The sequence below is a fragment of the Malurus melanocephalus genome, unplaced genomic scaffold (genome assembly GCF_030028575.1).
Source record: "Malurus melanocephalus ecotype Western Australia unplaced genomic scaffold, MMel_1.1 scaffold_9, whole genome shotgun sequence".
Classification (NCBI taxonomy): domain Eukaryota; kingdom Metazoa; phylum Chordata; class Aves; order Passeriformes; family Maluridae; genus Malurus; species Malurus melanocephalus.
The window spans coordinates 4,906,211-4,925,849 of record NW_026623241.1 but is presented as its reverse complement, the minus strand read 5'-3'; the positions used below and the strand labels follow the sequence as shown (position 1 = coordinate 4,925,849).

General features: G+C 39.3%; 1 protein-coding gene across 3 annotated transcripts in view; it reads right to left on the bottom strand.

Moving 5' to 3' along the window:
* Positions 1–19,639, bottom strand: part of FBXW7 (F-box and WD repeat domain containing 7) — a 175,451-nt gene that overhangs the window by 13,290 nt on the left and 142,522 nt on the right. For all 3 annotated transcript variants that reach the window (XM_057376318.1, XM_057376326.1, XM_057376312.1), the window contains exons 3-7: positions 17,021–17,103; positions 13,820–13,961; positions 6,506–6,640; positions 2,129–2,252; positions 131–267 (exon numbers count right to left, since the gene is read on the bottom strand). In XM_057376318.1, the coding sequence (XP_057232301.1) occupies positions 131–267; positions 2,129–2,252; positions 6,506–6,640; positions 13,820–13,961; positions 17,021–17,103 (621 nt within the window). The remainder of the gene's footprint in view (positions 1–130; positions 268–2,128; positions 2,253–6,505; positions 6,641–13,819; positions 13,962–17,020; positions 17,104–19,639) is intronic.

The window sequence follows — 19,639 nt, the reverse complement described above, 5'->3', positions numbered from 1 at the left end:
GAATTATTCTTTTCTGTAGCAATTCACTGCTTTTTGTGCATGGATAGCCTTGTTTGTCCAAAGGAAAATCCCAAGCTACGAGCTGATCCTGCTTTGTTCACAGCCCCATGCACAGAGCTCAGAACCTCACCTTGGGCGATTTCAGTTCTCCTCGCCGCCAGTTGGTATCAATCCTGTGCTGTCTAATGTAGGCGCTTTTCCACGGACTGTGGATGAAGCCTGGTTTTATTACTTTCCTCCTCTTGATATGTAATGGTTCATCAATCCCTAAAATGGAATTTTAAAAAAGGGGGGGAGGGGAAGAGATGAGGCCACCTCACAGAAAACAACCTTCTCTCCCAAACCTCTACTGTGACCCCTGACATTAAAATAAGGCAGAAACGTAACAAYCTCCTGCATGCCAACATTTGTGTGTCAGTGACACCATCCCGCTCCTCAGAGATTTATACTCTCTCTGTCCTTGTCAGTTCAGCATAATCATTACCATAATCATGACTGAAAATGCTCCAGTTCATCATTTCTTGCTGGCAATCTACTAGCTTGGGTCTGGATCCCCCTTTCTGAGGCAATGCAGCAGAATATTGCCTTTTACAAATGGGTATTGTCCAAGAACCTCCTTAACYGCTTATACGCTTATTCTGGAACAGTTCAAGAAGTAAAACCTTTCTGTCTGTGGCTCTCCACTCYGGTCACCCATCTTCATTACCTTTAAGTTCACTGTGACTCCTGGTATTAGTGAGCTTTTAATTACTTTCTTGATCTGAAAGGCTGAGTGCTTTTGGCATTGTCCTCTCCTGGCTGGAATTTAAGTACAGCTATGTCCTTTCTGACTTGACACTTAAGCAGCAGTGCTTTGTTTTAGCCTYGCTACTACAGATACAGCTCTTTTTTACAATTCTCTCACCCTGCTCTCTTTTCTATGCAGCTGCTCTCCCCACTGCATTTCATTACTGGCAGGAGTCTTGTCTCTTGCCAGTACATGGATTTCACTCTTCTGCCTTTAGCCCCGTCTCTGGTGTCTCTGCCTGCAAGTCTTGAATTAAGGGCTCCTTCATGTTACTGAGCAGCTCACTGAGGCTAAGCAGCCTGCAATACTGGCCCGCTTGCCAGTGCTCTCCTGCCTGAATGTATTTATTCTTACTTGTAAGCTCACAAACGTAAGCTCATTCCCCTCTCAACCTTTTCCTTTTTTCTCGCTCTGTCCTCTTAATGCATTTTCACTGAAATTTTTAAGAGGAGAATTTTTAGAGAAGATGAGGAAGTTATACACCTGCTTTCCATCACAAAAGAAAGCAAATTAGTTTAGGTCCCCTTACGAATAGCCAGCTACAACTGACATTGTCATGTTTTTCGAAACCTTTGCATCACCCTCTCACAAGTCCTTGTCTCCATACTCCAAGGCAGTCTGAACAGGGTCCTGTGTCCAGGATGCTCTGGGATCACACTCATGTGCTCTTTGCCCACCCCGAACAGATTCCTTGTTCATATAGTTCTCCTTAAAAATAAAAGCTTACATTCTTCCTGCGCACAAATACATGGCTACTTTCATGGGAGCYTTTTTTTCCCACTCATATTAGTGCTGGGCCACTGTATCTTCTTGAATTGGCATGAGCAGGACAATATCCCGTGGCTAATGGACTGTGTGTCTCTCTCCAAGCAATCCTTTCAGCACCTTCTCCCACTACCTTGTGCCACCTCTGTGTTAATTATCCTCTAAGTTAAGTGAAATTACAGTAGCCCTTCAACCAACCACTGAAACAGTTTTTCCTCCATGCTACAAACTGCCAGACTACACTCCTATTGTTTTTATATCTCAGMTCCTACTTCTTTTGGTTGCATTGTGAATAAACATAATCCTCAAAAAGAAAACCCAACTGTATTCTAAAAACATGCAACTGGTATACTTTATAAATAAGATATTCAAGCCTAAACTCTAGCATTCCATGGCTTATTTCTATTTCCTGCTTTCAACAGAGATACATACCATGTAGCTCGAAGTATAACTAGCACTAAATCTAAAGTCCCACGAATTGCCTTCATAAAACTTTAAGCTTATTATGTAAATGAACCACACTTTTTATGGTAGCAACACTTCGACCATTACATCCATCATTTTGCTGAGCCTTACCCTCCTCTTTGCATTTCTCTCTCCAGAGAAGATTATCTTCAGCCAGAATTCTCCAGTAACGACATGTCTGGGCTGCCTGCAGAAGGTCCCTGGGTTCCAGGAATGACAGCACATACAGTGCCAGCTGTAAAAAATGAGAAGAAAGTGTATTTTCTGCACTGCTTTTGMAAAGAAAAGTGAAACAACTCCATTTACTATCACACATCAGGGGCTGAAATACAGAAAATTGGAACAATAAATTATTAAACAATCTCTGAAACTTAACAGACTGCAGTTTATTCCTGTGGGCATGTGGAAATATAACAATCATCTTAAGTAACTAAATCCTTACAGATCATATCACAAAATGATTCTTGCCTTTGCAAGAAAATAGATGTCAGCTGAAATCATTATTACATTTAAAAAAAATTTAATCCACATTACTTTGAATCATTAGCAGAATTATTGCCAAAGTAATTATGTCTATGTTATTTTAGCTAACAAGCACACCAAAAGTTATTTTGAGAGTTGAACTAAAGAGTACAGCACTCACCAAGAGAGCAAATAGAGATGTACATTGTGATGAGTAACATCACTCAGAAAGCCCAAATATAGAACAAGTAAATGCGACATTCACCAGAGCTCAAACCCACTCTACAGCCATAGGAAATGCAGTGCAGGTATCACTCAGTTTCTGATGGGAATGCAAACACACTCCTCAGTGAGTTACAAGGAGCTTTGCTGACTGGGATGCAGTAGGAACAAGATATGGAACTTTAGTACAGTGTGTCACCAAAACCACATGGCAAATCCAAATGAGCACCAGAAAGTAAACAGAAGATGAGCTTTTCCACGTGACAAAACTAGAGTTTACTGGGAAAATTCAGACCTTGTTTGACTGAGCTAAGCCATACAGTGACCACCAYAAAGCCCCCAAAATCTCCACCTTTATCTTCAGATGACTGAAGCCTTAAATGGAAGCATGCAAAACACAGTCCAAAACACAAGGACAGCTATCATTAAGAGTGTGATGAGCAAGTACAGCTTTTCCAYTTGACAGCAACAGTGCATTTTCCAGTCATGGAAAATAAGTGTAAGGTGCAGGAAAGTCACAGGAAATGCACAGAATCCCTAGAAACTCTGCAGAAAGAACAATATTGAGAATAAGTGATGCAGAGAACTAACATGCTCACACAGTGGGGATCTTTGTCAGTAACTAATAGGATGCAGAAGGTGTCAAGGAAATCAAATAATCCACTTCTACTTCTGCTTGCCATGTCTTTTGTTTCAGACTTTCAATTTAATTTTTAGCTGAAGTTATGAGATATATAGATATATATATAAGCAGAATCTGCCCTTCAAAGCAGCAAAGACTGAAATTTACTGAGGAAGTTATAACTGTAGGCTGTTGACCTCAGCAGATTTTTGACCTTATTCTGTGAGAAACATTTTCTTTTAGTGCTCTAGACAAGCAAGTGACTGAGCAGGAAATAAAAATTCAGCACATTACAACTGTTTGTATTTTGGTTGCACACACACCTTGTTTSCAAGTCCTTACCTACAGCTCACAGGGAGCTCATAGGACTCCACATCTGAGGAACCTGTGCCTTAAATGATGTGTTAGACCCTGTAGGCACCCCAGCCTGAAGAATCTTCTTTCCCTACTCAGGGAGTCTGCATTTAGGATCTGGTGTAAGACTCTCTATTATAGGAGCAACAACTTGTCCTTTTAGACTTTCTATCTTAATTCCTGGCATGTGAAATTATTGAAGAAGTGTTGTTTGTTAACACACATCACATAGACCTGCATGTGGCAAAACTCAAAACATGACACCGACCCTTTCCAGTTTTTGCTGAATGTTCCTCTGTTAACAGYAGTTTGTTTAAATATTACCTGTCATATCTCTACAGACACAGACATTTGCAAAGGTGGTGTTAATTAAACCTATGAGCCAACGGATTCTAAACCAGTTTACATATGGGTAACATCTATTTTAGACTACATTCATCTAAATAGTCATCAGTGGTCAACACAGCCCCCAGATGACTTTCAGATTAGCAGTGGGTAAAAGATGACTTGCCTTTGTCTCAGCTCATTGATCTAGTTATAAGAAAATTTCAGGTAGGAAAGATCTGACCTTTGACTCAACTGGATTTAGGACTACTCTCTGCTGAAGTCTTAATAATACCCAAAAGTAAACAGTCTCTTATMTTTTCCTTCACTTACACACACAGAACCAACAAAATTTCTATGGCTGATTTCAGCAAAACTCTTTATCTATCAGTTTCTTGACCAGATTTTCCTAAAAAAGTAATTAGAATAATTATTTCTAAGAAAACAGGAATATTTATTTCATATGAATTGCCTGACTTCATGTTTTATTGGGAGGAAAGCAAACATTTTCTTGATTATTCAGCTATTAAGTCTTTACATTGCAGAGAACGGTTTGGAAGCAAAGCCCTCCTGTCCACATGATCTCCTTGTTCTGGTTTGGTAATAAAATCAGTGCATTGCATCCAGCAGCACTGGAGATAACTGCAGATGTTAACACGGAGTGACAACTCAAGGGAGCGTGTTTTCACAGGATGCCGGCTCCGCTAGGGAAGGCTGCTCATGGAATTACTGACCCCAACAACTCGCTCCTGCCCCCACAGCTCAGTGTGTCACCCCCACTGCAGCCAGCAGTCGGTAGCTGGGAACAGCATTGCCGAGGAGATCTGGGTGAAGGGAGAGGAGAGGAGATGGTGGAGTCAGCTCAAAGGCTTTTTTTAACTCAGTTAATTTTGGTGACAGTGACTCGGGGTTAGGAAGCAAAAATTATTTAAGCCAGCTTCACTGGCGAAGTCGGCCTGTCATGAAGCTAAGCATTAAAATATTCTGGTTTCAAAAGGCAAGAAACCCACTAAAATAAACAAATTAAACATCAGTAATTTACAATGGAGTCAAGAAACCTAAGTGATAAAAGTTTTACTGCTAAGTAGCATATCTTTTCTGTGAAGAAATTGTGAAAACTGAAATTGTAAGATGATCTTTAATTTCACTGTAACTAGATCACGGGTTGTACCTGAATGAGTATTGCCACGAAATCATTACTGTTACTGTTACCAATCCTCTATTAAATTCCAGACCAAACAGATGCAGTAGTGGCAAAGTATCTTCTGTCAATTCAAAACAGAAAGTCTTGCTGCCTTCCTCTGCCTCTGATGCTTTGGGCAGCTGCTCCAGAAATATGCTAACCATACAGAGATCCTGCTGAGCTCCTCTTCTCCCCCAGTGTCCTTTCCACTCCCTGAGAAGGCTGCTGCACCAAGAGCTTCTCTAAACACTAATCTCAGGTCCTGTGTACTGAGTTAATACCCAATGCACAAAATGATTCCAACCCTTACAAATGCCAGCCAGCAAGGGAAGGCTGTGACACTTCCAGACTTGTGAAGTTATGACAGTGTATTAAAGGAAAGAAGGGTTTTGTACATCTAAGTATTCAAAAATAGGATATATGCCAGAAAAGAGTGTCAAAGAACAGAGACACAGAAAAGTCTTCAGGTAATAAAACCATGTCAAACATAGCACCCAAGAACAAACACCAGAATATCTTAAAAGAACTTGCTCTGTAAAGTGTTAGTAACTGAGACTTAACTCCCTAAAATCAATCAGGGTGAGAAGCATTATTTCTAAGTCAATTAAAATACATCTATTCAGTAACTGCARCAAACTAGATTTATAATCTTGCATATCCACCCTCACGTTGTAGCTGTGAGAACATCACAAATTACTCTTGTGTGGACAGCATTTAGTTAGACACACCGAAATCCAAATCTCAGTTTCTCTTTAACTGGATACAACATGATCTGATTTTCAGTGAAGGATTTACTGTAAGGTGTCTGTTTAATAACAGTTTGGCTTTATCCTTAGCAAGAAGTGCTTCTCCGGGTTTATTTTTGGTTTATTTGGTAGAGATTTTAGGGTTCTGTTTGTCTAAATATATTCAAAAATAACATTAACAAAACACTCACCACTTAAAACATTAAAAATAATGCTTACACTTACAGAATAATGTGCAGAGAGGTTTTACATCCAGAAAAAAATTTGTGTGTGTGTGTGCCCTAACAGAATTAGTTCTCAAAAAAAAAGCAAAATTGGCCCAATTAAGATAYAGAGATATTTTTAGAGCTACTGGGATTTTGTTTAAAGGGGTCATCTGTATTTCCAAGTACGAAATGCTACCAAGAGATAGAGGTATGTCAATCTGAAATTACAGTAGCCCTGTTACAGTAGTGTACCGAACTGTGAACCTCTAAAGTCAGTTTATATCATTACGTTGGCAAAATGAGCACAGTTGTTCCTGAAAGATGGCAGCCAATGCCCTGCATAATCCGATATTATCCTGTAATTCTCACCTCTTTTGGGAGCAAGGAAATGAAGTCTCTTTGAAACTGGGGCTCTATCACTTGCATCATGTGTTTCACTTGTGTTGGTTCACAACTATCAATGAGTTCATCTAAAGCAAGTAACTTCTCTGGTCCGCTCCAGCTCTGCAAGGGAAGGAGAAAGGAACAGAAAGCTTAGTTTAACAAACYGGTTTGGTTTATATATCAGCAAGTGTCATTGCTTTGCCAATAAGGCAAATTAAGTTTCCTCATCAAACTATATACAAGCATACAAAAAGCCAGGAGATAAATGCTCATGCTAATGGCACAAAAATGAGGAGTTAATCAACACAAAATATTCAAAATTACTACACTAATTCAGAAGCTAAGAAAGGATTTATTATACGCACACATACAAATTGGCAATTAAATAGATAATAATATTTAGTAGTAATAATTAAATTAATTAAGCTTCTTTTGAAGTTGATGAAATCTACACACACGTTACAGACAAGGAGGGGTTGCAATAGAATGCACTCCCTTTCTCYGTTGTGCATTCAAGTGAGATGATAGCTTTTAACCTTCTTGTTTCATCTGGTAGACTAAAATCTTGAAATGAGACGAAGAGAAAGTAAAAAACTTTCTCTAAAAGTACATTAGCTTACTGTCTGCTTATTACTACAATACGTCCCTAAGTGACAATGTTGTAATTTCAGAATCCTGGCGATAAACCAATGCATATTTTATAAGTATCAATTCACACTTGAATAAACAGGGAATTTGATTGGTAATTTTCTTACTCCACATTTTTACTAATGGGTACTGTAAAATTTGAAGATTTCAATAAGGCACTCAATTGGGAGCATAGCAGATTAGGAGCATCATTTGTGGGGAAAAAAAGTTAATAACTTCATATACTGCAGAACTGAAAATCATGTCTTAAACTCATCTGTGCTCATCAAAGAGCTTTGATTTGTTATGTGAAAACAATTTAWAGAAAAAAAATTTTTACAGGAAAAAAACAACAACCACTGCTAGCTGATTTAGCAACAGAATTAGAGCACAAATAAAGCCTTAGAGAGAAAATGAGACATCACAGTTTTTGAGAGCAGATCCACATTCCTATTCTCGAATGTCTTCTAGAGKGACATTTACAAGTAAATTAGCACATACAAATGATATTACAGTTATGGTAAGAGGCTAACGAAAAAAAAAAAAAGGCAAGACACCTTACAATTAAGATTTCTGTATGAATCTGCCATGTATTTCAGGACCTTTACTACTCATGCTCTAAATTTCTGTTCCCTGGATTTGACTGACAATTCACTCCAGTCTCCACAATACTACAGTGTTTGTGCACTGTTTCCGCAGAACAATGAGGCAAGTGAAAAAGAAGGTGGGATTTCTGAAAGTGAATGCAAAGCAGATAAACTCCCAGCTTTACCCGATGTAGAAGGATCACCATGTTGCATCATTTCTCCCTAATTAAAACATCAAAATACTTGAAATGTCAGTAGAAGTACCATTCACCCAAATGATGACCCAGGGGACTTCAAGGTGACCCAAGTCCATCAGGGCAGTGGAGGAAGCTCCCAGCACCCGCTGGAACTGCCAGGGAGTGCTGTGCACAGCAGCTGGCTCACCCCAGCTCCAAGTTCTCACTCTGCAGAAAATGAGGCTATCTCACTCTGGACAGCCTGCCCTAATGGAGGAGGAACTTCCTGAACTGAACCTTTCCACACACGGTRGGCAATTGGTAAAATGGTTTAAGCTGGCAAGAAAACATTCCCCAWGCACCTATGTGCATGAAGAGTGTCCCCAGGTGTGGTGGTTTTCATGCCTCATACCCAATACCTCAGAGAAGTAACAAAGAAACAAGAACATCTCAGCCGAAGTTGCAGCAGTGCTGTTGTAAAACATCTTTTATTATAAATTTCTTTCAAYAGAAACATTTGCATCACAGAGCAGCTCTCCATAAATCATGCACTGAAGAACTGTTTATCTCACCAACTTTCCGACTGCTGTTTGTTTCATTAACCCACATCTTAGCTGGTGTTTACGTACAAACGTTTGCAGTCTTTAATCTCATCTGTCAGCCGTGTTTGAATTTAGGAGAATTAAAAAGAGGGAAAGTAATACACATGCTACTTCCTTATAATAYAAATTTCCAAGGTCAGTCTGCTCTTAATTTATGAGCAGCTACATTTACTAAATTGGAACAACTCTACCTGAAGAGCATTGTTTGCTTCTGCAGCAAATGTTGCTAGCAGTTACCAACATGTTATTGATTAATAATGTCACTGTACGCTATCTTAATCTCTAACTCTCTTACACTTAGTTGGTTTTTAAAACTTAATACAGATCTGGACAGAAAAGGGAAAAGATTCAAGAATGGGAAAAGAGTTGCTAATGACGAAAAGTAGCACCCTCTTTTATCTGTCTGTCATCATTAGGGGATGGGTACAGGCAGCTTCCTACAGATCTTTTGAAGCAATCAACTGCTACAAAATGTTGTCTCTAGGACATTGTCCTGTCAGTCTTTCACTTAAGCAAACAAACCTCCAGCTASAGTTGGTAAGGGGTCTCTGAGGAAAATGTCTGGCATGGAAAATTGGGATGAAGCCTTGCCAGATGAACACAACTGTTTGCATTAATGAAGACAAGACTAGTAAATTCTCTTTCTGGGCCCTCTAGCTTGATCCATTTGCAAGAAAACTGCATGCAGCTCATTAGGCAGAAAGGACAGGGAGTAAGTTTGTGGCTTTGCTGAGAAACAATGAACAAAAGTTGCAGAAGAAAAAGTAACTGTGTGCCAAACAGTTTGCAAAGTTTCAAACCTTGTAGATAATCAGACACTTCTGACACAGGTGGCATGGCGACCAGATACCTTGGATTTCTACCAGGCAATTCCCTTTCAAATTGAAGCTCTTGTAAAAAATATACTTTATCTTTATAATGCTTTACTTTATCTTTAAAATGCTTCTGCTTAATTGTCTCCCTTTGCTTTCCTTGTGTTTAAAACTGAAGTTCAATTGTAATGTAAAATTAAACTAAAGCTTTTTTTATGAGCAATCCCCTAGAAAAGGTAACTCTGGGGTTCATTCATATGAAGCCAGCTGGGCCTGCTCATACTGCCCTTTGGATGACTTCAGAATCCTAAAGAAACATACCCCTCCTCTTCCCTCCTATTTCCCCAGGGAGGTGTTGATTTGCCAGCCAAGGCCTTTTGGCTGATTAAYGTAATTTCCTCCCCAGTAATGCAGCTGCTGCAGTGATGGCACTACCTACYTGAAAACTATCCTTTCTTTTCCCCCTTTGCTACTGTGTGTAAATGTCTTCCCTTTCTTACAATCAATATAAACAACATCTATGTTGCTCCTACAACTTCTACTCATCCCTTCTGTCTGACCTGCCAACTGATGTTATTTTATCATTATCTGTTTCTGCACCTCTCCTCTTCCATGACCTGCACTTTTCTATTGCTCAGCTCTCATCTGCTACCTTCAATTTATACAATTACAGCTTGTAGCAATTATATCCTTTTGCTATAATAGGTATATTAAGGACAATCTATTTCAAAGGGTTTAACTTCAGGGTGGTGTTCTCCATTACTAAGTTCTGTTAATGGAGGTCTCTCATTACTGAGACCTGCAGAAGGGCTCTTCTTGGAGCCTGTTTCTGTCCTGCTCTTGGATATCGAAAACCCTGCCATGCCCCACTTCAAGTGTATTTCAGTCTGGATAAAAATAGCACATAAGCACTGAAAGAAACACCATCTACATCAGCAAGTAGTTTGTCACACCAGGAGGGATTCAGGAGCAGCTGGTGCTGAAGTCCCCTCATTAACCCATATCAGAGTCCCAGTCCCATCCCTCAGGATGAACATTTGCAGCTCATGTGATGGACCTTGTCTGGAGGAGCTGTGACTGGTTCAGACCCTACATCCCTGCTAGAGGTTGGATAATGCAGAGTTTCTCCTGAAAACAGTTGAATTTGAATGTAACAAAACTGCCATGAGAGCCAAACCAATGGGAAATAAGCAGGGAGGAGCAGAAGACTGGCTGTAAGTCTCTACTGCTCCTCTGAAAAACCATTCATGGTGACACAGCCACAAGGGGTATGAAGGAGTGCTGCAAATCTCTCCAAAGCTGTGTGTGGGGCTTGTACAGAAGTGCCAACCCCTGACCCAGTCCCTCCACAAAACAGAGAGCAAAAAAAAACCACTGCAATGCTGGTTATGATACAATCTTTACTGCCTGCTTCACATAAGAGGCAGACTACTCAGTTGTACATGTATTCATTCCTGAGTATCTCTGGAAGAACAAAAATTGGGGAATGATAAGAAATTTGAATTTAGGTGGCTAAGCCAACTATTTGTGCAAAAAAAAAGGAACACTGCTCTTGCCAGCCAGAAATGGCAAAAGGATTTTGGACACTATCTAAACTGCTGTGAAAAAAAATGCTTCCAATTTTAGGTAAAATGATAACATTCACTAGTTATTCAAAGCGATTGCCTATATTAGTGTGTATGGAACAACTTTTCAAAATCAATTTTCCATGAAAATACATTTTTTTATAAAGTACTCAAAACCCAACATYCTAAGTATATGAAGTGGGAAGAATGGAAAGCTTAGTAATTTTTAAAGCAATATCAACTGACTGAACTTAGCATGCAGCTAACTTTTTTTTCCTTATGACAAGCAATTTGGTGATGTAAGAATCAACCTCCTTGTAAAAGAAGAAATTTTATAAAGATACACTTGGGCACCGGGTTTAAAAAGTGTGAATTTAAAAAAAAAACCTGAAGTAAAGGGCCACTGCAAACCAGAAAAAAAACAAATAAGCCGTTAGGAAATTAACTGGTTTGAATCTAATAAAATGCCTTTCTGTTTTTCTTTTCAGACTTCATTGAAATCTATACAAAACTTAAATTTTAAAGGGAAAGTGCAATTACAAAACTGTTCCTCCCTTCTGCATAATTTTGTTACTTTAAAAAAAAAGGCTTAGATCAACTATAAAACGTAACAACAGGAAGTACATATCAAATACAAATTTTTAAAAAGTCTTACAGAGCATTTTAAGTTTTTTTAATATTTGCAGATGGTCTTGATTTTATCTGAAAACATAACACAGGGGAAAAACTGAAGGTTTATTCCACTGAGTATCACTATCACTGCCAGCCTCTATGCCAAAAAACAGTTTAACCTGAAACAGGAGATATGTCCCCCTAACATCCCTCTAGAAATTTAGCTTTAAAATTAACTGGAAATATATTTTCATATAGAGTGCTAACAAGCTGGCCTAGCAAGTACATAGTACATGAAGAAAGCTCTCTCATTCCTGTTTCTCTACAGGAAAAACTGTATTGCAAGAATGATGCTGCACGTGCCATTTAATCCTGCCCTTTGGGCAGAGCTAGCTCCCCTATGAATGTGCTTTCATCATTTGGCTGTTTAAGACTTGCCCCTTTCATGAAACTCATGTGAAAAATAAGCACATAGAAAATGAGGAGGCAAGCAGATGTAACACTGAGATAGAGCTACATGACTTTGAAAGCTTTTCATTCTGAAAGAAGGGACTCCCTTTTGTGAATACAATAAAAACTACCAGTGACAGACGTGATCAATAAGTGCTGCTCAATGATCTCCAGTTAGGAGAGAGAGGCCTCCCTCTCTCTCTCTCTCTCTCTCTCAATAGTATAGATCAACATTTAGGCATTTAGTATTGCAACTAAGTATTTTGACAAGTTATAAGTATCTAAAAATATATATATATATTAAAACATATCTTCTGCATTACACACTGTACACATTTGTCTATGTAGGCAAAATTTTCATGAGCTTGCAGACTACTTATCCTAACCGAACAGCTGACAGCATTGCTTACTGTCACATGTGTCTATACCACTCTCTCAAAACTTCAGCCTTTCATAATTTTTTTTAAAATATGGAACTAACAATAACTACCTATCTTATGCAAAAATACGTTACACGTTGTCAATAGGAAAATAAATTTTGTTAGTACAAATGTTTTAACATTAAAAAATGGAAAAATGTAATGTAGTATTACATTACCATATACACGTGGTACCATTCAAATATCATTCTTAGGGGTTAAAAAGACATATTTCTATGAACAGTCTCAAAAGAGATACACCATAGTAATTAAATGTGAATATTTTTAAGAAATTGAATGATGTGTACAAGAATCTTAATTTCAAGCTTGCACTGGTTTAAGCAGATCATAAATGTGTAAAAATAAAGAGGAAAAGGAGGAAAGAGGTTCTACATTATTATTTTAATGTTCAGAACTGACAGTGATTGAGATCAATGGTATTATGTGGCAGCATGAATCAAGCCAAAAGCACGCTTCTGCCTGCAAAATTGTATGCTAGATACCTGTATTTACAATATTGCTCTTCTATCTTTGCCTGTTACAGTAATTGAAACAATGCCTGTATTTGTTAGTTGCTCCTTTTGAAAATGCTTTTAGAAGGAATGGTTTATTAATCAAGACAGGAAGACATAATATTTTTTCAAATCAATGACTAAGACTCATTGCTGCTTCTTAAAAATACAGAGCAAAATGTACAGTTAAGATCTCCATGGCACAGGTTGTGGACCAGAAGCAGAGGCATGCGCCGAACTGTGCTTGTATTAACATACACAAAATTGGCTCAGTTACTCCCTGACTGGTGTCCATGCAGATTCCCGTGTTGACCTGTGCAAGGTCCATAACATTGTCCTTCACATCTTTTCTTTTGTCCAGTTATTTTTAAGTGTTGCTAAAGGCATTTGAAAATATATGAAAAACCTCTTCCCTCCCTTCAATTGTGTACACCTGTGCTGGCTGACATGCTCACTACCCAGAGATCCGAAAAAATACACAYTGAGTTTCCTTTTCATCTATTTTTGATAAACTTTTCTTTCTATTCTTAGAARACACCAGACTTGTGACAAATCTAGTGCTATAACTGCACTGAAGTAAACAATGCACCAAAGCTTACTAGTCTCAAGTGAAAATGGCTTGAGGCCATGGAGGTAACCATTCATTACATGTTGGACAGACTTTGCAGAAAATGTGCGAGCATTAAACAAAAAGGGGTATATTATTAAGAAGCCAAGAAAGGCAGTTATTTTTTTATCAACCTCTACATAACTTGCTGAAATGGGGAACAAATATTCATAACAGTTGATGCCCATTTGTTATCGTGCGAGAAACAAAAAAATCAACAGCAGAGACATTCTGGGATGTGTAAGGAGGACCAACCCCACTGAAGCACTCCCTTACATAACCCATGGAGGCAGAGTTGCTGCAGAGGTTTATCTCTGCAGGCACAGTTACCTGAAACATTTTCAGCCATTCCTGAAGGCCCGAAGGTGGCTGCACAGATGTAATGCGGCGCCGCTGCTGGCCCTGGCCATTGGCTGCCCGCAGGTCCCCAAATGTCGTAGGCGTGGCGGAACATGGCACCAGCCCCGTGGTACTGCAACACAAATGGGAAGTGACAGCCATGAGTAAAACATTAAGGGAAATTCACAAGCCTACTGCAGAACAAAAAACCTAGTACATAATTTGCAACTATTACTCAAACTCTTTAGCTTCATGCAAAAGCATTAATGTGAAAAATTGTTCTGCTGGTCACTCAAGAGGTCAGTCCCTCACTTGGATAAATCTGCCTGCTCCAACCACTGCAGTGCTAGCCCTCCAGCTAGGGAAGAAATTGGGATCACATTTCAAGGCTGAAAAATTATCACTCTGTTAATTGGCCAGCAAGTCGTGTGTGAAGATGCAGGTTTATATATTCCTTTCCTTGTCTGAGTATTTCCTTTCCTTCTGGGCTACACTGGTGCGTTCTGACTGGGGATGTAGGAAGCCAGATMTCAGAGTTCCACCTGTATACGAAATGTGCTAGTGCTGCTTCATCTCCAAACAGAAAGGAAAAAAAGTATCTATTTTTAGGTTTTAATATATTTTGTTGACAAAGAGCTAGTAATACCAAGMAGTTCTAGTGGCTTAGTGGTCTGGAATTGGGCTTTGAAATACTCTATACAGTCTTTTAAAGTTTGTGTGTTGATGGAATGACACAGGAATTAAGGGGGGGTATGAAGTGAAAAGGGAAAAGGAGCCAAAGGTGCTCTCTGAATCACAGTTTGATTTTTTCACTCTGACATGTTAAAAACCAGCTCATTCATATGGAATGGAGCTTTTAAAAGAGCTGGGATTAAGCTGCTATTGTGGGAGTCTGAAGAAATACAGCTGACTGTGTTTTCTGGTTTGGGKTTTTTTTGTTTGRTTGGTTGTGTTTTTCGTTTTTGTTTTTTGGGTTTTTTTACATAATGTAAAGTACTTCGTTCACAGAATATCAAAGCTGTACTCCCTAMCAGGAAATATGGAACCCCAGTAGTATTTGCACAAGCATGAACACTTTAAATACAGTGTGAGACTAGAAAAAAAACTCTGCTTTTTTTGTAGGATAAACCCAGCTTTTTAGTAGGCATGAGCTTAGGGAGTTTACTGATTTTTCAGTGGCTACAGGAACAGCTTTAAATGATGCAAGGCAAGTTCATTTTAATATTTACCTCATTATACTCTACAAATATTTCACTCTACTCTTCCTTGTTCTGAAGGACAATCATAGCATGTCCTAACATTTACCCAAACTGGTCAAGAAAAGTAAAGATTGGTTTGAGCAGGCCTATTTTTAACTGTTCATTTTGCTGAGTAATAACAGAAACAGAAGCTGGTATAGAAATACTGTTTCAGAGATGAAGGATCCAGATCCGCTTAATGGCATTTGTTTACTGGCTTTACCTGTTACRTGCAAAGTTCATGAGCTGGCCAATTTTAGTGCCTGATCCTAGGGAAAATGGAAACAAGCAGGCACAAGAACTGCATCATCTGCTTATGCATTATTTACATAAARTCAAATCAAAGAGTTTAAGAGAGGAGGATCAGATGTTATTTAAGACTTCTTTTATGCCAATAATTACTCAAAATCCAAGGAATGTCAGTTAAAAGTATTTTTAAAATAAAATGTGGTTTTACAGCTTACTCATTCTAATTTTAATCTCACTCTGCACAGAGATCCAGCACAAGGCCTATCATTCAAGGTCCAAAATAAGGCACTGAATTAGCTTTTATTGGTTCTGAGCAATACGTAGCCTTGAACTTGCCCCAGTAGAACACTACGCTTTACCTTCTTCTGCTGTAAACTGGCTCTCAGTCAAAAACAGTTATTCAAAACAGGATCTAAAAGCTTCGYTCCTTTGACCTGAGATTAAACCACAAGATACTTGTTTGTGCTACGTTTTTCCTCTGTATTTCCATTCCCCTGAAACAATCAATCAGGTCTCAGTGGAAGCTGGACAAGTCCAGCAGTTGCTCTGAATCTGACAGACACACWCAAAAAAAAAGCRTACTCTCTTTGTTGCCAAACTGTTCACTCTTCTGGGACTGCAGAGAACAGTGTGTCACCAGAAGAAATGGTGGTCAAGAAGAGAAGAGAGTCCTTCCATTAGACTGACTCAGAAACCAGGAAAAGATACCACCTCGAGACTTGGGGGGAGGTGGAAGCTGCAACAAGTGCCTCACAGCAATAAAACATTGCCTCCTGTACTCTGCTGCAGCATTTGCACATCTGAAAAGCAACCCTGGGACCTGCCACCTAACCTTTCACTCATCACCTGATAAACCTCTTAAAGGAAGAGAAATAAAATATAAACTACTTTGAAAGGGCCATCAGTGACTGAACACGATTTTAGTGTGTTCAACAGAAGCACCATTTCCAGAGAGCCTTGTCATGCTATGGGAGGGACGATGCTTACTACAGGGAGAAAAACCATAAAATAGTGTAAATTCAAACAGGATGGAAAGCAGTGTGACATCCAAGCACCATTGTTATGGCAACTACATAGTAAGAATGCAGTTGTAAGTTGTAATGCTCCACTACTGCTGCTCATGGCTAGGAGTGCTTTACCCCACAAAACACCTGGCTGGAGCAGCAGCTATCTGTGCTGCTGTTGGTACCACACAGGAGTAGCAAGGAAGCGGACCAGAACCTGAAATACTTTCACATTGAGGATAACAAGGACGTGTGTCTCCCTGTTAAGATCAGATGGTCTGCCCTGCCTACATAATTTCCATTCTCTCATTTCTGTTACCATAGCAAAGTGATACATTTGATCACAATTTTAATAGTCTTAGGGTTTATCATTATCATTATGTCCCTTGTTAAAATCTGATTGATTTTGTTCCCAAGAATGCTCCAGTCCTCAAAAAGTCTCTTAAGTAAATGGGCATCCTATATTTAGAATGAAACACAAACCTCAACTGAAGAAATGCAAGTCTGGCTACTTCATTAAAACTCATCTTCAGTTCACGTAATTTAAATTAGCAAAGCAATATACAAATGCTGATACCACCTCTTCTTTGCTTTACAGTGCTTTAACATTAAGAGGAGATTAATTAATCAGGCTCAGCAATTGGAAAGACAGGATATACGCAGGAATCAGGATCCAGTGATCTGTCATTGCATTTAATTACCTTGTGTATTCTGAGACTTTGCAGGGTTTCTTTCCCAGAGAGAAAGAACGGACCTCGGAGCCATGGTCCAACTTTCTCTTCATCTGCAAGGTGAGGGAAAAAGAGTAACAACACGGATTTAGTTACATGACCAACCTTACTTATGTGTACTTTTGTAAATTAACACATTTTTACCTCCTGCTTTTATACCAAATTTCAAAGAGGTGACACTCACAAAATTACTTAAAGCAACATTTCATAAATTCAACAACCTTTGAGACATTTTTTTATAGGGTGCATGTATATATTATTGCTCTTTTAGGGTCYAAAATTAATTGKACTTACATTCTTTTAATTCCCAAATTTATAATGTGTAAAAGTGTGCAGAACTGTGTTAGTTTATTTACTAAACTGTTCTCTCTCYGTCCTCCTTGGGAGAGGAGGAAAGGAACTAAACTAAGCCCTTGATTGTTTGTGTTCACTGAAATGGTTAAATTTTAGGTAGCCTATCCGCATTATAAACCATATTTATTTTAGGACCTAAAAAAATAAAATATTGACTGCATCATTTATTTTGTCTGTATTTTTATTTTAAAGTTGTGCATTGAAARCATTTATGAAACTGCAGCAAAATTGACTGACAGATTATCCAGTATTTTTCCAAGAAAGGTAAGGATGAAAAATGCTACACCCCAGTCTCAAATGTCACCCACAATTAGATATGATCAAAACCAAATAATGAGCAGGGCAGCTGCTAAAAGGGAAGCCAGACTGCAAAAATTACCAAAGAGATGGAAACCAATGAAAGCCATATTTATCCAGGCAGATAAATAGAGATTACTTTCTACATATTTGGGTAATCTTTAACCACAGACTTTTGGACTAAATGAGACATACATRTGCCAAATGCAACTTCTGAGTTTTTGTTGGTTTTCCTTTTTTTTTCTTTTTTTGAAATGTGATACACCACAACAGTTTAGCCAGCTGAAGAATGTTTACTGCTGTTTACAACTGTGAGCTGCAAAATACATAAACTACCTGTATTACATTTCAGATGCTAGTAAAACCATTTGCTTCCTTTTTTCAAAATTTTGTGTTCAATATACAGTTTAAAAGTTGGCATCTTTCTTACACAAATGATTTGATTTTTTTAATGTTTTATTATAACACAGTTATTTAACTGTTTATTGTATCAGTCTACCTATCTAAAAGAAAACACCCCAAACCCAACAGGATTCTCTCAAGCTGGTCCATATACTTTTGATGTGATATTGGTTTTTATACTTTTAAAATGGCTTAACTCTAATGGCTTTACCTAAAAACAGCCACTGAAGACCTTGTSTTTCTGCTTCATTAGTGATTACACAGGAAAGCTAAGGTTACCTAGGCTGGTTTTTACGGGAACAGCTACACCACARTCAGAAGAGCCTGCCTTGTAGCTGTGTTTCCTTGCCCATGCCTCACATGGGACACTCCACAGCATTTCACCAGACGAGCATTGAGCCAGAACCGCCCTGCATGCTGCCGAATCACCAGCCTCACCCTCACGGCTCCCTTAAACCCAGGAGGAGCAGCCCCCCGTGCTTCCCCCAAGAAAACCAGTTGCAAAGGCTCACTGAAAAACAATGGATACCATCTTTTATTGCTGTGCTAGATGGGTGAACCATCCAAAAYAGTGGAAGCATAAGTAAGATGTCTGAGAACGAATTTCAGATATTTGATGATGAGACTTTTCAGAAAGGATTTTTCTTGTTGAAGGGAAATTTTTATTTCCAGCTTGCCTTTCTGAGAGGTTATCACCATCATATTCCTCTTCTGCTTCTCATAAGAGGGAGATGCAGTTTAGCAAAAGCACAGCTTAAAAATAAAAAGTAGGAAGCCTACGGTAAAATAATCAGCTCTGGTGATTTATTATTTTGCGTTAGCGAAGAAAACAATATGCATTATGTTGCCTACTAATGATTTCACCTGTTTCTTTCGGTTAGTTTTTTTTCAGGTATTTTAGGCAACTTTCACATGGGGTACACTACGCAGACCGACTTTCAGCATCTCAGAAGGTGCTAAGTAAATACACGGTCAAAAATGCCGTTTACTATTTTAAGAAGATAAAACTTTCTCTACAGCAGAGAGGTCTAGTGACAAGATTCAGACATCAGTAAGGTCTCTCTGTAACCAAAGAACAGAAACCGTCGAGCAAACGTCCCTCTAAACATTTAATCTGTCGCTAGGAAAACACAACTCCTTCAGACAACCGTTTATTTATCAAAATAACCGAGACTGCGGTATACAAAAAAAAARAAATTCTGAAAATTTTTGAAAAATGAAAAGAAGGGGCAGCAAACTGCATTCCGCATCACCGCCCGCCACCAAGCGCTGGCAGCGCTCCCCGGCAGCGCGCTGACTGCAGCTACGGCCGGGCGGCAGCCCCCAGCCGCCGGCACGTCCCCGCCCGCGGACCGCCGCCCGCCCCTCCCTGCCCCCCCGACCCTCCGCGGCCGCGTACCCGCCGGGGGGGGGCGGCCACTCACTTTGTAGAAGATCATCTTGAGGGTGCCGTAGAAGCCCATGGTGTCGGCGCGCTTCCCCTTGCGCGGCGGCGGCGGAGCCCCGCGGGCCCGGCGGCCGGGCAGGCGCTGGCAG